General features: G+C 42.8%; 1 protein-coding gene across 1 annotated transcript in view; it reads right to left on the bottom strand.

Annotated features, from left to right (window-relative positions):
• Positions 1-15632, bottom strand: part of LOC127659711 (calpain-1 catalytic subunit-like) — a 91067-nt gene that overhangs the window by 69284 nt on the left and 6151 nt on the right. Inside the window, exons 2-3 of the mRNA XM_052149694.1 lie at positions 12706-13165; positions 6654-6723 (exon numbers count right to left, since the gene is read on the bottom strand). Of these exons, the coding sequence (XP_052005654.1) occupies positions 6654-6723; positions 12706-12957 (322 nt within the window). The 5' untranslated portion in view covers positions 12958-13165. The remainder of the gene's footprint in view (positions 1-6653; positions 6724-12705; positions 13166-15632) is intronic.

The raw sequence follows: 15632 nt of genomic DNA, 5'->3' as shown, positions 1-15632 counted from the left end.
TCAAGACTTGTATTACACATAGTTCCCCTTCTGTCACTCACTCGATGTTGTGTCGATTGTAGTGACACAAGGGGTCTTCCTTGGGAGCCTCGAGTACCTCTGAACTTGAAAAAAGGCCAATGTGAAACTGGCAGACAGAATTTGCATGTCCCGCCCCCAGACATACGGGTATAAAGGGAGCAGACGTGCGTCTGTTTAGTCTGATTTTTTTCTTCGAAGCCGAGCGGATGTGCAACAGCAAGCTGAGTTCACCACTGTTCCACTCACCTCTGTTGGCAAGAACCACTGCTGCTGGATTTTACGCTGCATTTCCAGCTGGTGTTCTCTCTCTCTACAAGCTGTGCAGTCCACGCCCCTGGATGTTTCGACAGCGATTTCACTGCCTAAAAGAGTGTTTTCTCCTCCTAAAAGAGTTTGTTTCTCTAAAAGAGTTTGAGTATTCATTCATAAAAGAGCAATACACAGCAGGCGTTGAACGTCCTTTTCAGGACGCAACTTTTTAAAGATGTCTTTCCTCCTCTGTGTAGTTCCTGGATGCGGTTGATTTCTCTGCACTTCTGACAGTCTTAAAAGTTGCCTTGCATGCTTGGGCTGCGATCACATGCAAGCAGCGCTTTATGAATGGTCCATGTTCTCAGTGCAAGATCATAGCCATGGCAAGGTTGCGGTCGCGGCTTTCTTTCCTCAAGAGAGAATGCCACTTCAGTCGCCCCCGCGTCGTTCCTTTTTCCCATGGGATTGAGGATGACCCGGCTGGCAATGAAGGCGATTTGGGGATAACGACGGGCTCTGTTTTGCCAGGTAAATCCCCACAAACCACCTGCCCACTGGCACGCTCGCTTGCTTCCGTCCGACCTTGGGATGAGTGCGTTTCGCCTCGCGGCCAGCCGATATTCTTCCTTGAATTCTTTTCGATGATGACACTACCGCTGCATCGGAGAGCGTCACAGTGGCGTCTGCTGATGACTCGTCTGGGCTGCCACCTTCGGGTCTGCTCGCCCAGTCTGAGGCTGGCGCACGGATGGTTGGACTGGAAACTTCCGTACCCTTCTCTTGGCTACTCGATCGTAGCTCATAGCCACTACAGTAGGTGTCCAGACGTGTCATGCTCACCACAGACGCCTCTCAACTGGGTTGGGGCACCGTGTGCAATGGGCACGCAGCCGCTGGCTCCTGGACGGGGCTCCGCCTGCGTTGACACATTAACTGCCTCGAGTTGTTGGTGTATTCCTTGCCCTGCGGAGGTTTCTCCCGCTAGTTCGGGGCAAGCACATCTTGATCCATTCAGACAGCACCGCAACGGTAGCGTACATAAATCGCAAAGACGGTGTGTGCTCTCCTTTGGAGTCAGCCACGACTCAGGTCGCTGCACAGTTAGATCTATGTGCCTCCCAGGACAACTCCAATTGCCCGCTCTGGTACTCCCTAATGGAGGCCCCTCTCGCCACAGACGCGTTGGCACACAGCTGGCCTCGGGGGCTGCGCAAGTACGCATTTCCCCCAGTGAGCCTTCATGCACTGGTGCTGTGCAAGGTCAGGGAGGACGAGGTCACCTTAGTGGCTCCTTACTGGCCCACTTAGATTTGGTTCTCGGATCTCACGCTCCTCACGACATTGCTTCCCAGGAGGAAGGACCTTCTTTATCAGAGATGGGGCACCCTCTGGCCCCTGCATGGGATGCGGAAAACTTAAGTGGTTTACCACCTGCAGTTATAGACACGATCAACCAAGCCAGAGCTCCCACTATTAGGCAGCTTTATGCCCTCAAGTGACGTCTGTTCGCAAATTGGTAAATGGTCTGCACTTATATAGCGCCTTTTTAACCTTAATGGTATTCAAAGCGCTTTACACTATGACTCATTCACCACACACATTCATACACCAGATCGCCATGCAAGCTGCTAGCCTGCCATTGGGAGCAACTTGGGGTTCTTGCCCAAGGACACTTCGGCATGTAGAGTCGTGTGGGCCGAACCACCAACCTGCGATTAGTGGCCGACCCACTCTACCAACTGAGCCACAGCCGCCCGGTGTTCTTCGGGTGGCTGTGTGTTCTACCAGATCTGAAGACCCGCAGAGATTTCCCTAGCCTATCACACTCAGGCCATGCCTGCCCCCTTGCAGGTTCAAGCACACTCTACAAGGCGTGTGGCATCCTCGTGGGCACTGGCCTACGGGACCTCCCTAGCAGATATCTGCAGAGCAGCGGGCTGGGCAACACCAAACACCTTTGCTAGATTCTACAGGGTTGAGTCGGTCTCGTCCCGTGTTTTGTCTGGTCCGAGCCTGTAGAACTCAGTAATATGGAACAGCCGACCGGATGTTCCTCTTGCACCATGCACCCTTCACCAAGTATATCCAGTGTGCCTTCTCACCCAGGTTAGCCACTAAGCTCTTGCTTCCTGGATGCTCTTCCTCCCTAGCTCTCTGGCCTGTGAGTTCAGTGGAGGAATTCGCCGCCAGACCCACCACGAATCAAGTGCTCCGTGTTGGGCTTGGGCTCCACAGACATAGTTTCCACTTCAGGCAAATCCCTGTGATGTATTTTCGGAGGTACGGTCCCCCTGCATGCAGGACCCGCATTTCCCTTGGGCAGTCTCCGCTGTCCCATGGTCGCCATGTCTGTAGTAACTCCTCCCTTGTCAGGCAGGATCTACCACCGCACCATGTCCATGTGGGGCTTGACAACCCCCATGTGTATTGGCCACAAGTTACCTCCCCCCAGTCTGGGCAGGTTGTGGTCTCCACAGAGCCTTTTCCCCCTGTAAGAATAGGAACGCCTTCCCCGACGCATCTATAGTAGAGGTCGACTTTTTTGTTTTTTTCAGGCCGATGCCGATCTTTTGAAATCTGGGTCGGCCGATGGCCGATTAATGCTGCCGATTTATTTTAGCCGATATGTGCTTGTTTTTAACCTCTTATTTGAACCTTTTATTTGAAAGATAAAATGTAACAAATAATTACTTAAGATAGACAAAATTATTATCTTACCGATACTGCTTATCGATCCGGTAGTTCAACGGTATTCTTAACGGTTCTTTTTGTTATATATATATATATATATATATATATATATATATATATATATATATATATATATATATATTAAACAAAGATAAACGTTATATAGGCACAGTTATTTAATTTCAGGAAGGTCTACTAACATTACTGTTCAGGTGTGGTCTAAAAAGAAATCCAATAAAGTAATCAAATGTAAAATAACACTGCATAGTTTATCATAGATAGATTAATGCAGAAGTTATTCATTCAAGAGCTGTAAGTCATTTTCTCTTTGCCCTTTGTTGTTTGATTTGCAGTAATGGCTCAATCGTCAGCATGTTCATTAGACTGCTTCCCCTTTAAGACCGAGTCTAATAGGCTCCTGATGCGCCATTATTTTCTCCCAACTAGTTCCATATCTACGTCCATTTAAGACATAAACTGTGTTTAAGTGAATTTCCAAGCCGGTCGTTTTGACATATTTTTGTGTATAGTTGATCGTTTAGACACGCACATGAAACCCAAGGTAGCCTATACTTTGCTTGTCTCGTTGCAGTCTGTATCGGAGCATGCGCCGCCTTGGGAACGGTATCTCTTGCGCTCTTTTTATTATTAAACGCGTCCCGCAATTTAGCAACAGTAGCGAGACTGCATTTTACAACAATCACCGATCGTGCTGATTCTGACGTTAAGTTTGAGTTTTAAGGAGAAATGTCAGTGCACCGCTGTGAAGGGAAGGAATTTGTCCTAGACAGAATGCGGCTTATGTAAAAATATTCTTTTTATAATCTTTGGAAGGCGAAATCTATTATCAGACTAATATCATAGATCTAAACCAGGCTACGTTTGAATGTTTAGTTCTGTCATTCATTAAGCAGGGCTCGTGTTGTGCTCGCTGTGCGCGGGATCTCTCTCTCTCCCTCTCTCTCTCTGACTGCGAATAGCTAAATTGCATCACAGACAAATGGTTTCATAGAATTATTATACATAGAAATGGCTGGTGAGATAAAATAACTTTCTCTTTATAGCAACAATAAACGTATTTTCTTAATTTCTCCAGTACCGACAGCAGAACCGATAACGTCCGAGCTTACCAAAGCCAGTCCTTCACTAGCCTATAGTGCGTTGGTATCTTTTTAATTACTTATTTCTCTGCATTGAGTGACAACCCTCTCAAATACAAGACACACAAACAGAACAAATAAAAGTCTCAGATTCACTGTCTGTAATTGCAAAATTCTTGCTTACTTATTGTGACATGATAGCAACCCTTCTGTTGTGATAATGCAACTTCAACTACGCTATCAATATCCAAAGTAGCCGAACGTCATGTCGCGTTTTTTCTCGAAGTTGGCAGTAACATATCAAAAGTTTTTAATTAAATATAAAGAAGTTACACAAATTTAATCCTTACTGTTTTCTCCAAGGAACTTAGCTCCTTCCTCACTCTGCTGGAAAATGACTCTAGGGGCAGCGTGCATCCAACACGTGTTCCAAACAACACTAGGCTGCCCACAGATGCGCCTGCCTAATAATCGGCTTGATATACTTGGATATTGGCCGATGCCGATTATGTTAAAAAATGCACAAAATCGGCCGGCCGATTAATCGGTAGACCTCTAATCTATAGCATTAAGATAACCCCCGCAGCTGCTTCACTCTCTAAGCAAGAGACATAGAGAGAGAAAAGGCCGCGGCTGCCGGGCTTGCTCCCATAATCATGTCGCTTGTTCCCGTTTGGGTACTGGGAACCTAAGTTTGAACCTAAGAGCGGTATACACCTTTTATTGGGGGCGTTGGGGAGGGTTACATGCGGCCGACACAGCTGCTTCTTGCATGCAACAGCCTGCCTGCACCAGTCTCAGCAGTTCACGTAACACGGTTTAGTACATGGCATTTTTAAAAGGGACCCCTTGTGTCACTACAATCAACACAAGGTCGAGTGAGTGACAGAAGGGGAACGTCATGGTTACTGTTGTAACCTCCATTTCCTGATGAGGGAACGAGACGTTGTGTCACCCTTGCCAAGACGCTATTCCTACCACGGTAACGCGCCGTACCTTATTCTCGGCTCCTCGGTGCAAAAACCTGATGTGGCAGGTACACACCCGGTCCCTCATCAGGCTAATTAAGCCTCCGAGAGGGATAAAGGCCATGGCAGACGGTGGTGCGACGAGAGAGAGAGTTTATGGACATGTCCGTCATGTGTGTGTTTGTCTTTATGTTATTCATTAAAATATTATTTATATTGTAAAGCCGGTTCTCGCCTCCTCCTTTCCATTGACTCCTTTACACCTGACTAAACAGATGCACGTCCGCTCCCTTTATACCCGTATGTCCGGGGGTGGGACATGCAAATTCTGTCTGCCAATTTCACATTGGCATTTTCTCAAGTTCAGAGGTATGCGAGGCTCCCAAGGAAGACCCCTTGTGTCAGTACAATTGACACAACGTCTTGTTCCCTCCATCAGGGAATGGAGGTTACAACAGTAACCTTGACGATAACTAATATTGCCGTTGCACTCATGTGGTTTAGACAGAGGCTAACACCACCCACCCCCCTTCTTTGACATCTACTGCAACAGAACGACTTAATACGTAACTTAAATTATCTAGCCATTTGGAACAAAGATATCTGACAAAAGAGTGGGACAGTGATTTTGTTACCAGATTTATTAAAACTTTCAAAGCAAAAATAAAAACAGCAGTCATTAGTTTATCACAAACAGTCTGACGTCCAGTCACAACTGTGCATGTTTGATCATTTTATCGCTGCCCATTTATGATGTCATAATGCATATGCAATACAGCAACTTTTAATGTAATTTATTTATTTGCCCTCCTTTTTGAAATATGTCATATAGCTTTAAAAGGTATTACATGTCAGTGTTTACATTTATTGTTCTCTCCTGGTCTCTGTGGATATTTAATCTTTAATTTAGCTTATTATATTAATTTACTTGAATTATTAGTTACATTTAATGTGCTTAATGCAATGGATATTGTACATTGTTAAAAAGTTTTGTTAGTAAAAAAAAAAGAAAATCTAAATTTACTAAAAGTTTTATAGTTAAAAATATAATTTTATTTGACTGAATCAGCCTGACTACCAGTTACACTAATTACACTAAAATAATTTTTTAAGGGTCAGGTAGAGATAGCTTCTTAAAAATATAGTCTACACAAAATATTACTTTATCCACATGTCTTTAAAGGTAAGGGGAAAATTGACTGAGGCAAACATTCTGCCTAACATCTATTGTGTTCCATGAAAAAAAAAAAAAAAAAAAAAAAGTCATACAGGTTTGGAACAACATAAGGGTAATTGATAACACAGCTTTTTAGGGTGAACTATCCTACCAACTATTCTAACCCTAACAACTACTATCCTAACAACTGTTGTTCACATCACAACTTTTACTTTTTACAGTGTACAGTGTATAAGTATACCAATTTATACAATTAGTTATTATCCTTCTTGTACCCATATAGAGTCCATATTTACCTATACAGATTCAAACTTTCCTTTTCAGTGCTCTCCACTGCATAGAAATGGTTTGTTTTGGTGTAAATGACAAGTTGAGGTTTCAGCTGTAGTGAGGGGATCCTTGCCTTTAATATTACCACCATGATCACGATGAAGACAGACTCACCCAGAGCTCCCTGACAAATGTCAGTGCGAGTTGCTCCATCCACGATGAACTTAGGATGCAAACAAATCTCCTGCAAACACACAAACGCACAGTAACAGCTGTAACACACTTAAGGCCCAAACATACTCTATGTAAGTACATGAACACAGACGCATCTTGTTACGCAAGCTCGATTTCACACATTGTCGTGTTGTGAAATTTGTCAGAGCACCTAACGCAAGTACACGCTGTATTCTCAGCATTGCCGCAAGAGGCGCTACAGCAGATTTTCTTTTTATAATCAACAACTGTCATGGCAGAGCAGCAATTTGTCTTTTCAGCAAATACAAAAGCACACACTCAACTGTCGACATGTTGACTCCACCACATCTGGTTTCGTTGCGCCTAAAAACTCTTTCGCCCCCTTGTGGTCCGAGGTTTCTAACCGCAAGAGCAACGCAAGTGCACACATAATGCATGTACAACGGGACCATGTGTTGGCTATGCGTTGGCGATACATTCGCCTACATTTGCGTACTTGCGTGAAGTATGTCTGGCCTCTCTTTCTACCAAAGCACTAATTGTTAATGAAATGATTACAGATCATAGATTGAATGCGCTCTGTTTGAATGGAACCTGGCTTAAACCGGATGAATATATTAGTTTAAATGAATCTACTCCCCCAGGTTATTGTTATAAACATGAGCCTCATCTGAAGGGTCAAGGAGGAGGTTTTGCTACAATTTACAGTGAAGTTTTTGGTGTTACTCAGAGGACAGGATATAAATGTAAGTCTTTTGAACTAATAATGCTTAATGTGACAGATATAAATAAAAAATCTCTGTCGTCCTTTGTCCATGCTACAATGTATAGCTCACCTGGGCCTTGTTCTGCTTTCCTTGGTGAATTTGCACATTTTTTATCAGATCTTGTAGTTACTGTACAGATACATTTGAAATAATCAGAATAAAATTAGAATTATACAATCATCTGTCATAGCACCTCAGAAAACAGTGTCTAATAATTGTCCTCACGTGCAACTTCAATTCTTCTCTGTCATAGGTCATGAAGAGCTAACAAAACTTATCGAAACATCAAAATCCACAACATGTTTGTTAGATCCTATACCAACTAAGCTCTTAAAAGAGGTATCTCATTTAATTTCAGAACCTCTTCTTAATATTATTAACTCCTCACTATGCTTAGGACATGTCCCAAGAAACTTTAAAATGTCAGTTATCCATCCGCTTTTTAAGAAGCCTCAGCTTGATCCTGGAGAACTGGCTAATTATAGACCGATTTCAAATCTCCCATTTATGTCAAAAATACTAGAAAAGGTAGTATCCTCCCAAATATGTTCATTTCTACAGAGAAATAGTATATACGAAGAATTTCAGTCAGGATTTAGGCCTCATCACAGTACAGAGACTGCACTTATCAGAGTTACAAATGACTTGCTCTTATCAACTGATCGCGGCTGCATTTCTCTTCTAGTGCTTTTAGATCTTAGTGCTGCATTCGACACGATAGATCATGACATTCTCTTGAATAGGCTAGAGAATTATGTTGGCATTTGTGGAGTTGCATTAGCATGGTTTAGGTCACATTTAGCAGACTGCTACCACTTTGTCTATGTAAATGAGGAACTGTCAAACCAAACAAAAGTAAAATATGGAGTGCCACAGGGATCAGTTTTAGGGCCTCTGCTTTTCTCCATGTATATGCTTCCCCTGGGAGATATTATCAGGAATCGTGGAATAAGTTTCCACTGCTATGCCGATGATACACAACTTTATATTTCTTCAAAACCTGATGAGATTTCACAATTCTCGAAATTAGCAGAGTGTATCAATGAAATAAAGATTGGATGGCCAGAAATGTACTTCTACTCAATTCTGACAAAACAGAGGTACTAATTATTGGACCAAAAAACTCTAAAAATAAGCCACTACAATATAATTTGACTCTCGATGGATGTACTGTTACATCATCTTCAACAGCAAAGAATTTGGTATTATATTTGATATCAATCTGTCCTTTGAAAATCAAATTACCAATGTTTGTAGAACAGCATTCTTCCACCTAAGAAATATTGCTAAATTAAGGCACATGCTCTCTGTTGCTGATGCTGAAAAACTAATTTATGAGTTCATGACCTCAAGACTAGATTATTATAATGCATTACTGGGAGGATGTCCAGCAAGATTAATAAATAAACTTCAATTGGTTCAAAATGCAGCAGCCAGAGTGCTAACAAGGACCAAGAAATATGATCATATTAGCCCCGTTTTATCATCGTTACATTGGCTACCTGTTAAATTCCGTATTCATTTTAAAATTCTGTTAACTACGTACAAAGCTTTGAATGGTCTAGCTCCACAGTACTTAAGTGACCTTCTACCATGCTATATTCCATCACGTTCATTACGATCGCAAAATTCTGGCATGTTAATAGTTCCTAGAATATCAAAATCCACAAAAGGAGGTAGATCCTTTTCATATTTGTCTCCTAAACTATGGAATAGTCTCCCTAACACATTTCGAGATGCATACACACTCCCTCAGTTTTAGTCTAGACTAAAGACTCATCTATTTAGACAGGCATACACCTAATTTATCCTCCAACCCACAATTAGGCTGCTTTAGTTGGGTGTGCCAGAACCAGAAACATTGATCATGATTTATAACTCTTTTTGTATTATTTTATTTGTTTCCCTGTCTCAACCTCGGGACTCCTATCCTGAGGTCACCAGAACCGGCTGGATCCAGCACCATTCCTGCTTCGTGTTGGACTCCACTGCTACGTGTCGCTGAATGATGATGACTCAATGCAGCCGGTGCCAGCCAAACATCACTTCAGTCTATTATGATGGACTTCAGAGGATGAACTGATGCCAACTCCAACCATAAGACATGGGATACTTCATATGCCATTGTCTGAACCTTGGATTTAGGACGGACCACACCGAACCTCACCGAAATTACCGGCCAGGTTGAACTGCGTTTCACATCCCTGATCTCTGCCTGCATCACCTCAGTCTATTGATGGACTACGATCTTGAAATGGAATGCATAGACTAAAAATTGCCAACAAAAGCCTTCATCAGCCAATACACAAAGAGAATTGCATCTTTGTGAACTTCTGCAGTTAATCCAGGATGGTCTTCAAAGACATTGGTCATTAATCTTACATTTCAAACAAAATCGATGTTTAAACACTGACCGTTAACACTTACTTAGTTTAATAATTTTAAACCGTGACTTTAACTATACATAAGTAATATTTTAGAGATGCACCGATCGACCGGCCAGAGACCGGAATTAGCCGATTTTCCGCATGCTCGGCCCGGACCAGTAACCGGCCAGTCAACCTCACGTCTTACCGATTCCAAGCCGGTCTGTTTTGTTGCCAACGGCGCAGGCAATAATGTCACAGCCGCATGTAAACATGTCATTTGCGTGGGAGATCTTCACTGTGTGAGTGAAGAATATATAAAGTTCGAAATGTGTAATAATTGTAAGGCCAAAGTAAACCGTGGGGTTTACCACCACAATAACTTTCAGATCAACAACCCTAATTAGACATTTATAACACCATCACCCAGCTGAAAATGCCCATTTTAAAAAAAGAAGCTAAAAAGTGAAAGCGGCTTAAGCTAGCCAGAGCTCAGAGCCAGTCACAAGTGAGCAGCCTCTCCTATCATTCCTTGGTATGAGCAACAAAAATACCAAAGCAATTACGAGGAAAATGATGGAATTCATGGCCCTGGATGACCAGCCGTTCTCCATAGTTGAGGACAGAGGCTTCAGAAATCAGATACATTTCCTCGATACAGAGGAGATAGGTGGTTATTTTCCGACGTCGCGTTGCCCGAATTGTTTAATCTCGTGTCATGTAACACATGCAGCCTGTTATCTGTCAACATTTGGGTACACAAATCCGGGAGAGGGGAAGGGGGGTGCTGGATGGCAGAGGCAGGCTAAATACATACAAATTGTGCCGTTGTGATTTAACATAATTTTTCCCACCGTGTCCAATATTAAAATCAGTGTGACACACATTGCAAAAGGCGTGGGCATTGTCGATGTGGCTTCGGGATATGAAATAAAATTCTTCCATCCAGCTGTTGTTAAATGTACATGTATATTTTGTTTTTTTTCACCGGAGCACCAGCTGAGTCTTCTCCTCTCTACCAGTGATGCTTGATTTAACATCTCGCGTCTACTGCCTGCGCAGATATCAACAGCGCAAATGGGTTGTAGGTTGCCAGATTGTGGTCATAAATTATTTGTAATGTGTATGATGTGTCGATTGTGTGAGTAGGATGCGTTTCATTCAAGATCTGGCAACTGGACCACCTTGGAATAATATATTGATATGATTATTCATATAACGTGGTTTGGGCCATACAAATTACGGGAGTTTTTTTGGGAGAAATAACAAAACGGGAGACTCCCGCGAAAAACTAGTGTTGACAGGTATGCAAGCCGTTCCCGAAGCGGTTCTTTGAAACGATGTGTGTTGTGAAAGGCGCTATATAAATAAAATTGACTTGACTTGACTTGACCTTACTCCGTGTTGGCCTTTCCCTCTCTTTTTAAAATATTTTTGTTAATTTTGGCACGATCGCCTTTATGGCATGTAGGTGCCAAATTTTTTCTTGTTTCCCTCCCCTTGTTCAGGCAAAAATAAACATTTCAAACAGTGTTTAGTGAGAAATATGATTAATTCAAACATTAAAAGTGGTTGTTCTCTATATGTATTATTGTATTACAGTTGTAATAATAAAGTCTTAATTAGCGTTATGTTATTTAACATATTGAAATAATATTATTAAGTTAATTGTAGCATTTGTTTACCTTATGTTTTGTGATTTCTCATACCTTCTTTATATAACATCCATCCATTGCGCACTTTTGGCCTCTAGTGGGTGAGACAGTGCAGGAAAGTACAGTACAAAACCACAAGCAAGAGTGTTAGCCGCTAGGACAGTTTATTTTGAACAAGAGGGGTAAATGGTTATAGAACTTAACGTGGGAGTACAATACCGTACTGATGCGGATTAATAGAAGCATAGGGTACATCTGTGCGTGCGATGGTGTGAGGAACCCGACAGTGGGAAAAACAAATTCTGTGAAAAGTCTCAGTCAAGTGTTTCAAACATTTTGAATGGTAGTGTATGTCAAACTACATTGTGTTAAAAATGTTTGATACAGTTAAAACATTGCCTACCTTAAAAACAACTGAAGTTTGATCAGTGGTTAAACATGCTCAGACTGAATGAATGGCTCCTTGTAGAAAATCACAGTATTACAGTCCTTATATAGTGACAGGGCAGAAATTCTTGGAGAAGCTAGAGAGGAGAGGACACCGCCGGCAGTTTATGAGAACTGCTGTGCCCTGTGGGCTTCTGTCGTGCAAGGCACAGCACATTTTAATTTATAAACAGATTTTGCGCTTATAACTTCAGAAATTCTAAAATATTATGTTTTTTTGTACTTTGAAATTTTTTAGCGAAGTTGAATACTTAATTTTTAATCAACTCAAGTAAAAGTAAAAGTTCTATTATTAAATTAAAGTTGAAATATTTGAAATATATTACTCAAGTACTGTAACAAGAGTAGTTGTAATTCGTTACTTTCCACCTCTGGTAGAGAGTAAGCAGGATGATATACATATGAAGTAATCAAGGAAACTAGATAAAGCAGTCATCTGTATTAAGCAGTGATGCAGTATAGAGGAAGCTGTCATCTATTAGCAGGAAGCAGTGATGGAGTATAGAGGAAGACGAGAATAGGGGAAGTAGGAAGCAGTAATGGTGAAAAGAGAAAGCAGGATGACATACATAGGAAGTAGTGATGGATTATAGAGAAATCAGTGATGGCGAACAGTTATTATACACAGGAAATATACAGGAAGCATGTGAAGCAGTCACGGTTGAACATACAGCATTAAATAGTAGGACAGGAGACATTGCACAACAAAGTGGAAAAATTGAGACAGATATAACAAATACAAGACCAATCTGAAATAAAGAAAAGACAAACAAGCCTTATGACCCTATTGGCTCACCGTTGGCCTTATCCATCGCACACCCTGTGTCTTGGAGGAACGTGGGCCCAGCTCGTTGAAACCCAGAGAAGTGCCGCTGGCTGGAAACAAAGAATCCTCGAACAGGGTTCTGGTCTGGAGGCATTGGGCCCTCAGTGACCCATAATCTTGTCCTAGAAACTTCACAGCATTGTGGTTCTGACCCAAACCTGCATCCCGGTCCCACTGACTCCGAAGCTTTGCAGCAATTCCAGTAGCAAAAATGGGCTCCATTTTTCAACTACTTTAATCCAAATGGCACCAGAGAGTTAACTGGTTATTCCACTCTAGTGAGCAGCCAGTGAAAACAGAGGAAGGGGAAGGCTGAGCCAATCACAACCCAGGGAGTTGAATGAACGTTTTAATTTTTAATGAATGGGGAAGATGATGTTGGGTGTCACTTAATAATAAGTTACCTGACAATAGAAACTGTCCAATAGTCCTGGAAAAGAGAATAAACAGTCGAATCAAGGAAATGAGTCATAAAATGAGTGACATCAAAGAAACAGAAGTGGCCATCGGCCGTTAACCAAAGAGGTTCTGATAGCAATGAGGCACCCATTTCGATGGTTGTCTAGTGGTAAATGATCTGGCTACTAGCTGGCTACAGAAAGTTTATGGGTTTAAACCCAAGCAGGTTCATTTAATGTACTGAAGACTGGTTTTAGTTCAGAATTACATACTACACACTCTTAGAAAAAAAAAAGTTATTTGGGGATCTATATAGAACCCTAAGGTTCTTTACTTAGTTTCAAAGTACCCATTATGCCAAAAAGGTTCTATTTACAAAGATTTACAAAAATGTATTTCTTGCCACCTCTCAAGTGTACAGGCATTTTACATTTTACAAGGCACGTTTAAAGGAATGTTCCAGGTTCAAATACAAGTTAATCTCAATTGTCAGCATTTGTGGCTAATGGTGATTACTAATTTCAACTCGTTCCTCCTTTTTTTTTAAAAAAAAAAAGGAAAATCTGGGTTACAGTGAGGCACTTGGATGTGAATGTGGGAACCAATTTTTTTACATTAAAACCCTCACTGTTTCAAAAGTATAGCCACAAGACGTAAAGGATATGTGTGAACATGATTGTAGTGTGATAAAATCACTCGTAAGCCTTTTATGAATAAAGTTATAGCCAATTTTACAACCAAGATTATGTAATGTCAACAAACCCTAAAATGACAATTTAAACTTTACAGGTCAAATAATACACAGGTTCTAACAGAGAATTATTGTAAATGCGTTTATAAAATTATAAGCTTCACATTCCTGCCTTTAAACCCTCCAAAAACATCATCAGAGTCATGACAAGTGGAAGTCAAAGGGGACGTCACGGTTACTGTTGTAACCTCTGTTCCCTGAGGGAGGGAATGAGACGTTGTGTCGAATGAAGTGACAACAGTGGTCTTCCTTGGGAGCCTCGCATACCTCTGAACTTGAGAAAAGGCAGATGGGAAATTGGCAGACAGAATTTGTATGTACCGCCCCTGGACATACGGGTATGAAGGGAAACGGGCATGTGACTGTCAGTCAGGTTTTTGCACTGAGGAGCCGAGAATAAGGTACGACCACTTACAGTGGTCAGTCTAGTGTCGTGGCAGAAGGGGAACAACGTCTCGTTCCCTCCCTCTGGGAACGGAGGTTACAACAGTAACCGTGACATTCCCCTTCTGTCACTCACTCGACGTTGTGTCGAATGAAGTGACACAAGAGGTCCCATTCAAAGCGCCATGCACTATCCCATGTTACGGGAACTGCCGGCACAGGTGCAAGCAGGCTGTTGCATGCAAGAAGCAGCTGTGTCTGCCACACATAAAGCTCTCCAACACCCCCAGAAAATGTGTCATATACAGACCATAGGTTCCCAGCACCCCTGAGGGAGGAACAGGTGTTACATGACCAGCATGGGAGCAAGCCCGGCAGCCACGGCCTTTTCTCTCTCTATGCCTCTCGCATAGAGTATGAAGTGGCTGGAAATATCTTAACGCTATGAAATCTTTCCCGATCCTATTCTTTCATTGGGAAAAGACCCTGCGGAGGCCATATCCAACCCAGACTAGGGGGAGGTGATATTTGGCTAATACACCATGTGGATGTCAGGCCACATGTGGGAGGTCCTACCTAATGAGGGAGGAGCTCTACAAACACAGCAACCTGGGGCAGTGGGACTGCCCAAGCGAGACACAGGTCCGCCGACAGTACTGCGGAAAATACATCACAGGGAGTTGCCTGAAGAGGGAATTAAGCCTGTGGAGCCCTACCCCAGGACAGAACACTTGTGGCTCGTAGTGGGTCTGGTCGCAAATTGCTCCACTGAATTCGCAGGGCAGAAGGCTATGGAGGAAGAACATCCAGGAAGCGACGCTTAGTGGCTAGCCTGGGAGAGAAAGCGCACTGCATCAACTAGGTGAAGGGCGCTAGGTGCAAGCAGAACACTCGGTCGGCTGTTCTGCATTACCGAGTTCTACAGGCTCGGACCTGACAAAACACGGGACGAGACCGGCTCAACCCTGAGATTGTAAAATCTCTCAAATGTTTTGGGTGTTGCCCAGCCCGCTGCTCTGCAGATATCTGCTACGGAGGTGCCGTTGGCCAGTGCCCATGAGGATGCCACACTTCTCGTCAAGTGTGCTTGAACCCGCAAGGGGGCGGGCACGGCCTGGGTCTGGTAAGCCAGAGAGAAGGTGTCAACAATCCAGTGAGCTAACCTCTGTTTGGAGACGGTATTCCCTTTCCGCCGTCCGCAAAAGCAGACAAAGAGCTGCTCAGAACATCTAAAGCTCTGCGTGCAGTCCAAATAGATATGCAAAGCATGTACCGGAGACAGCAACGAAAAGGTTGGGTCTGCCTCCTCCCTGAAGGGTGTCGTAGGAACCTTGGGCACATAGCCTTGCGTGGTCTTAGGATA

The sequence above is a fragment of the Xyrauchen texanus genome, chromosome 1, assembly GCF_025860055.1.
Source record: "Xyrauchen texanus isolate HMW12.3.18 chromosome 1, RBS_HiC_50CHRs, whole genome shotgun sequence".
In the NCBI taxonomy this organism is placed as follows: domain Eukaryota; kingdom Metazoa; phylum Chordata; class Actinopteri; order Cypriniformes; family Catostomidae; genus Xyrauchen; species Xyrauchen texanus.
Note: the sequence above shows the minus strand (reverse complement) of the source record. Positions and strands in the feature narration are given on the sequence as shown.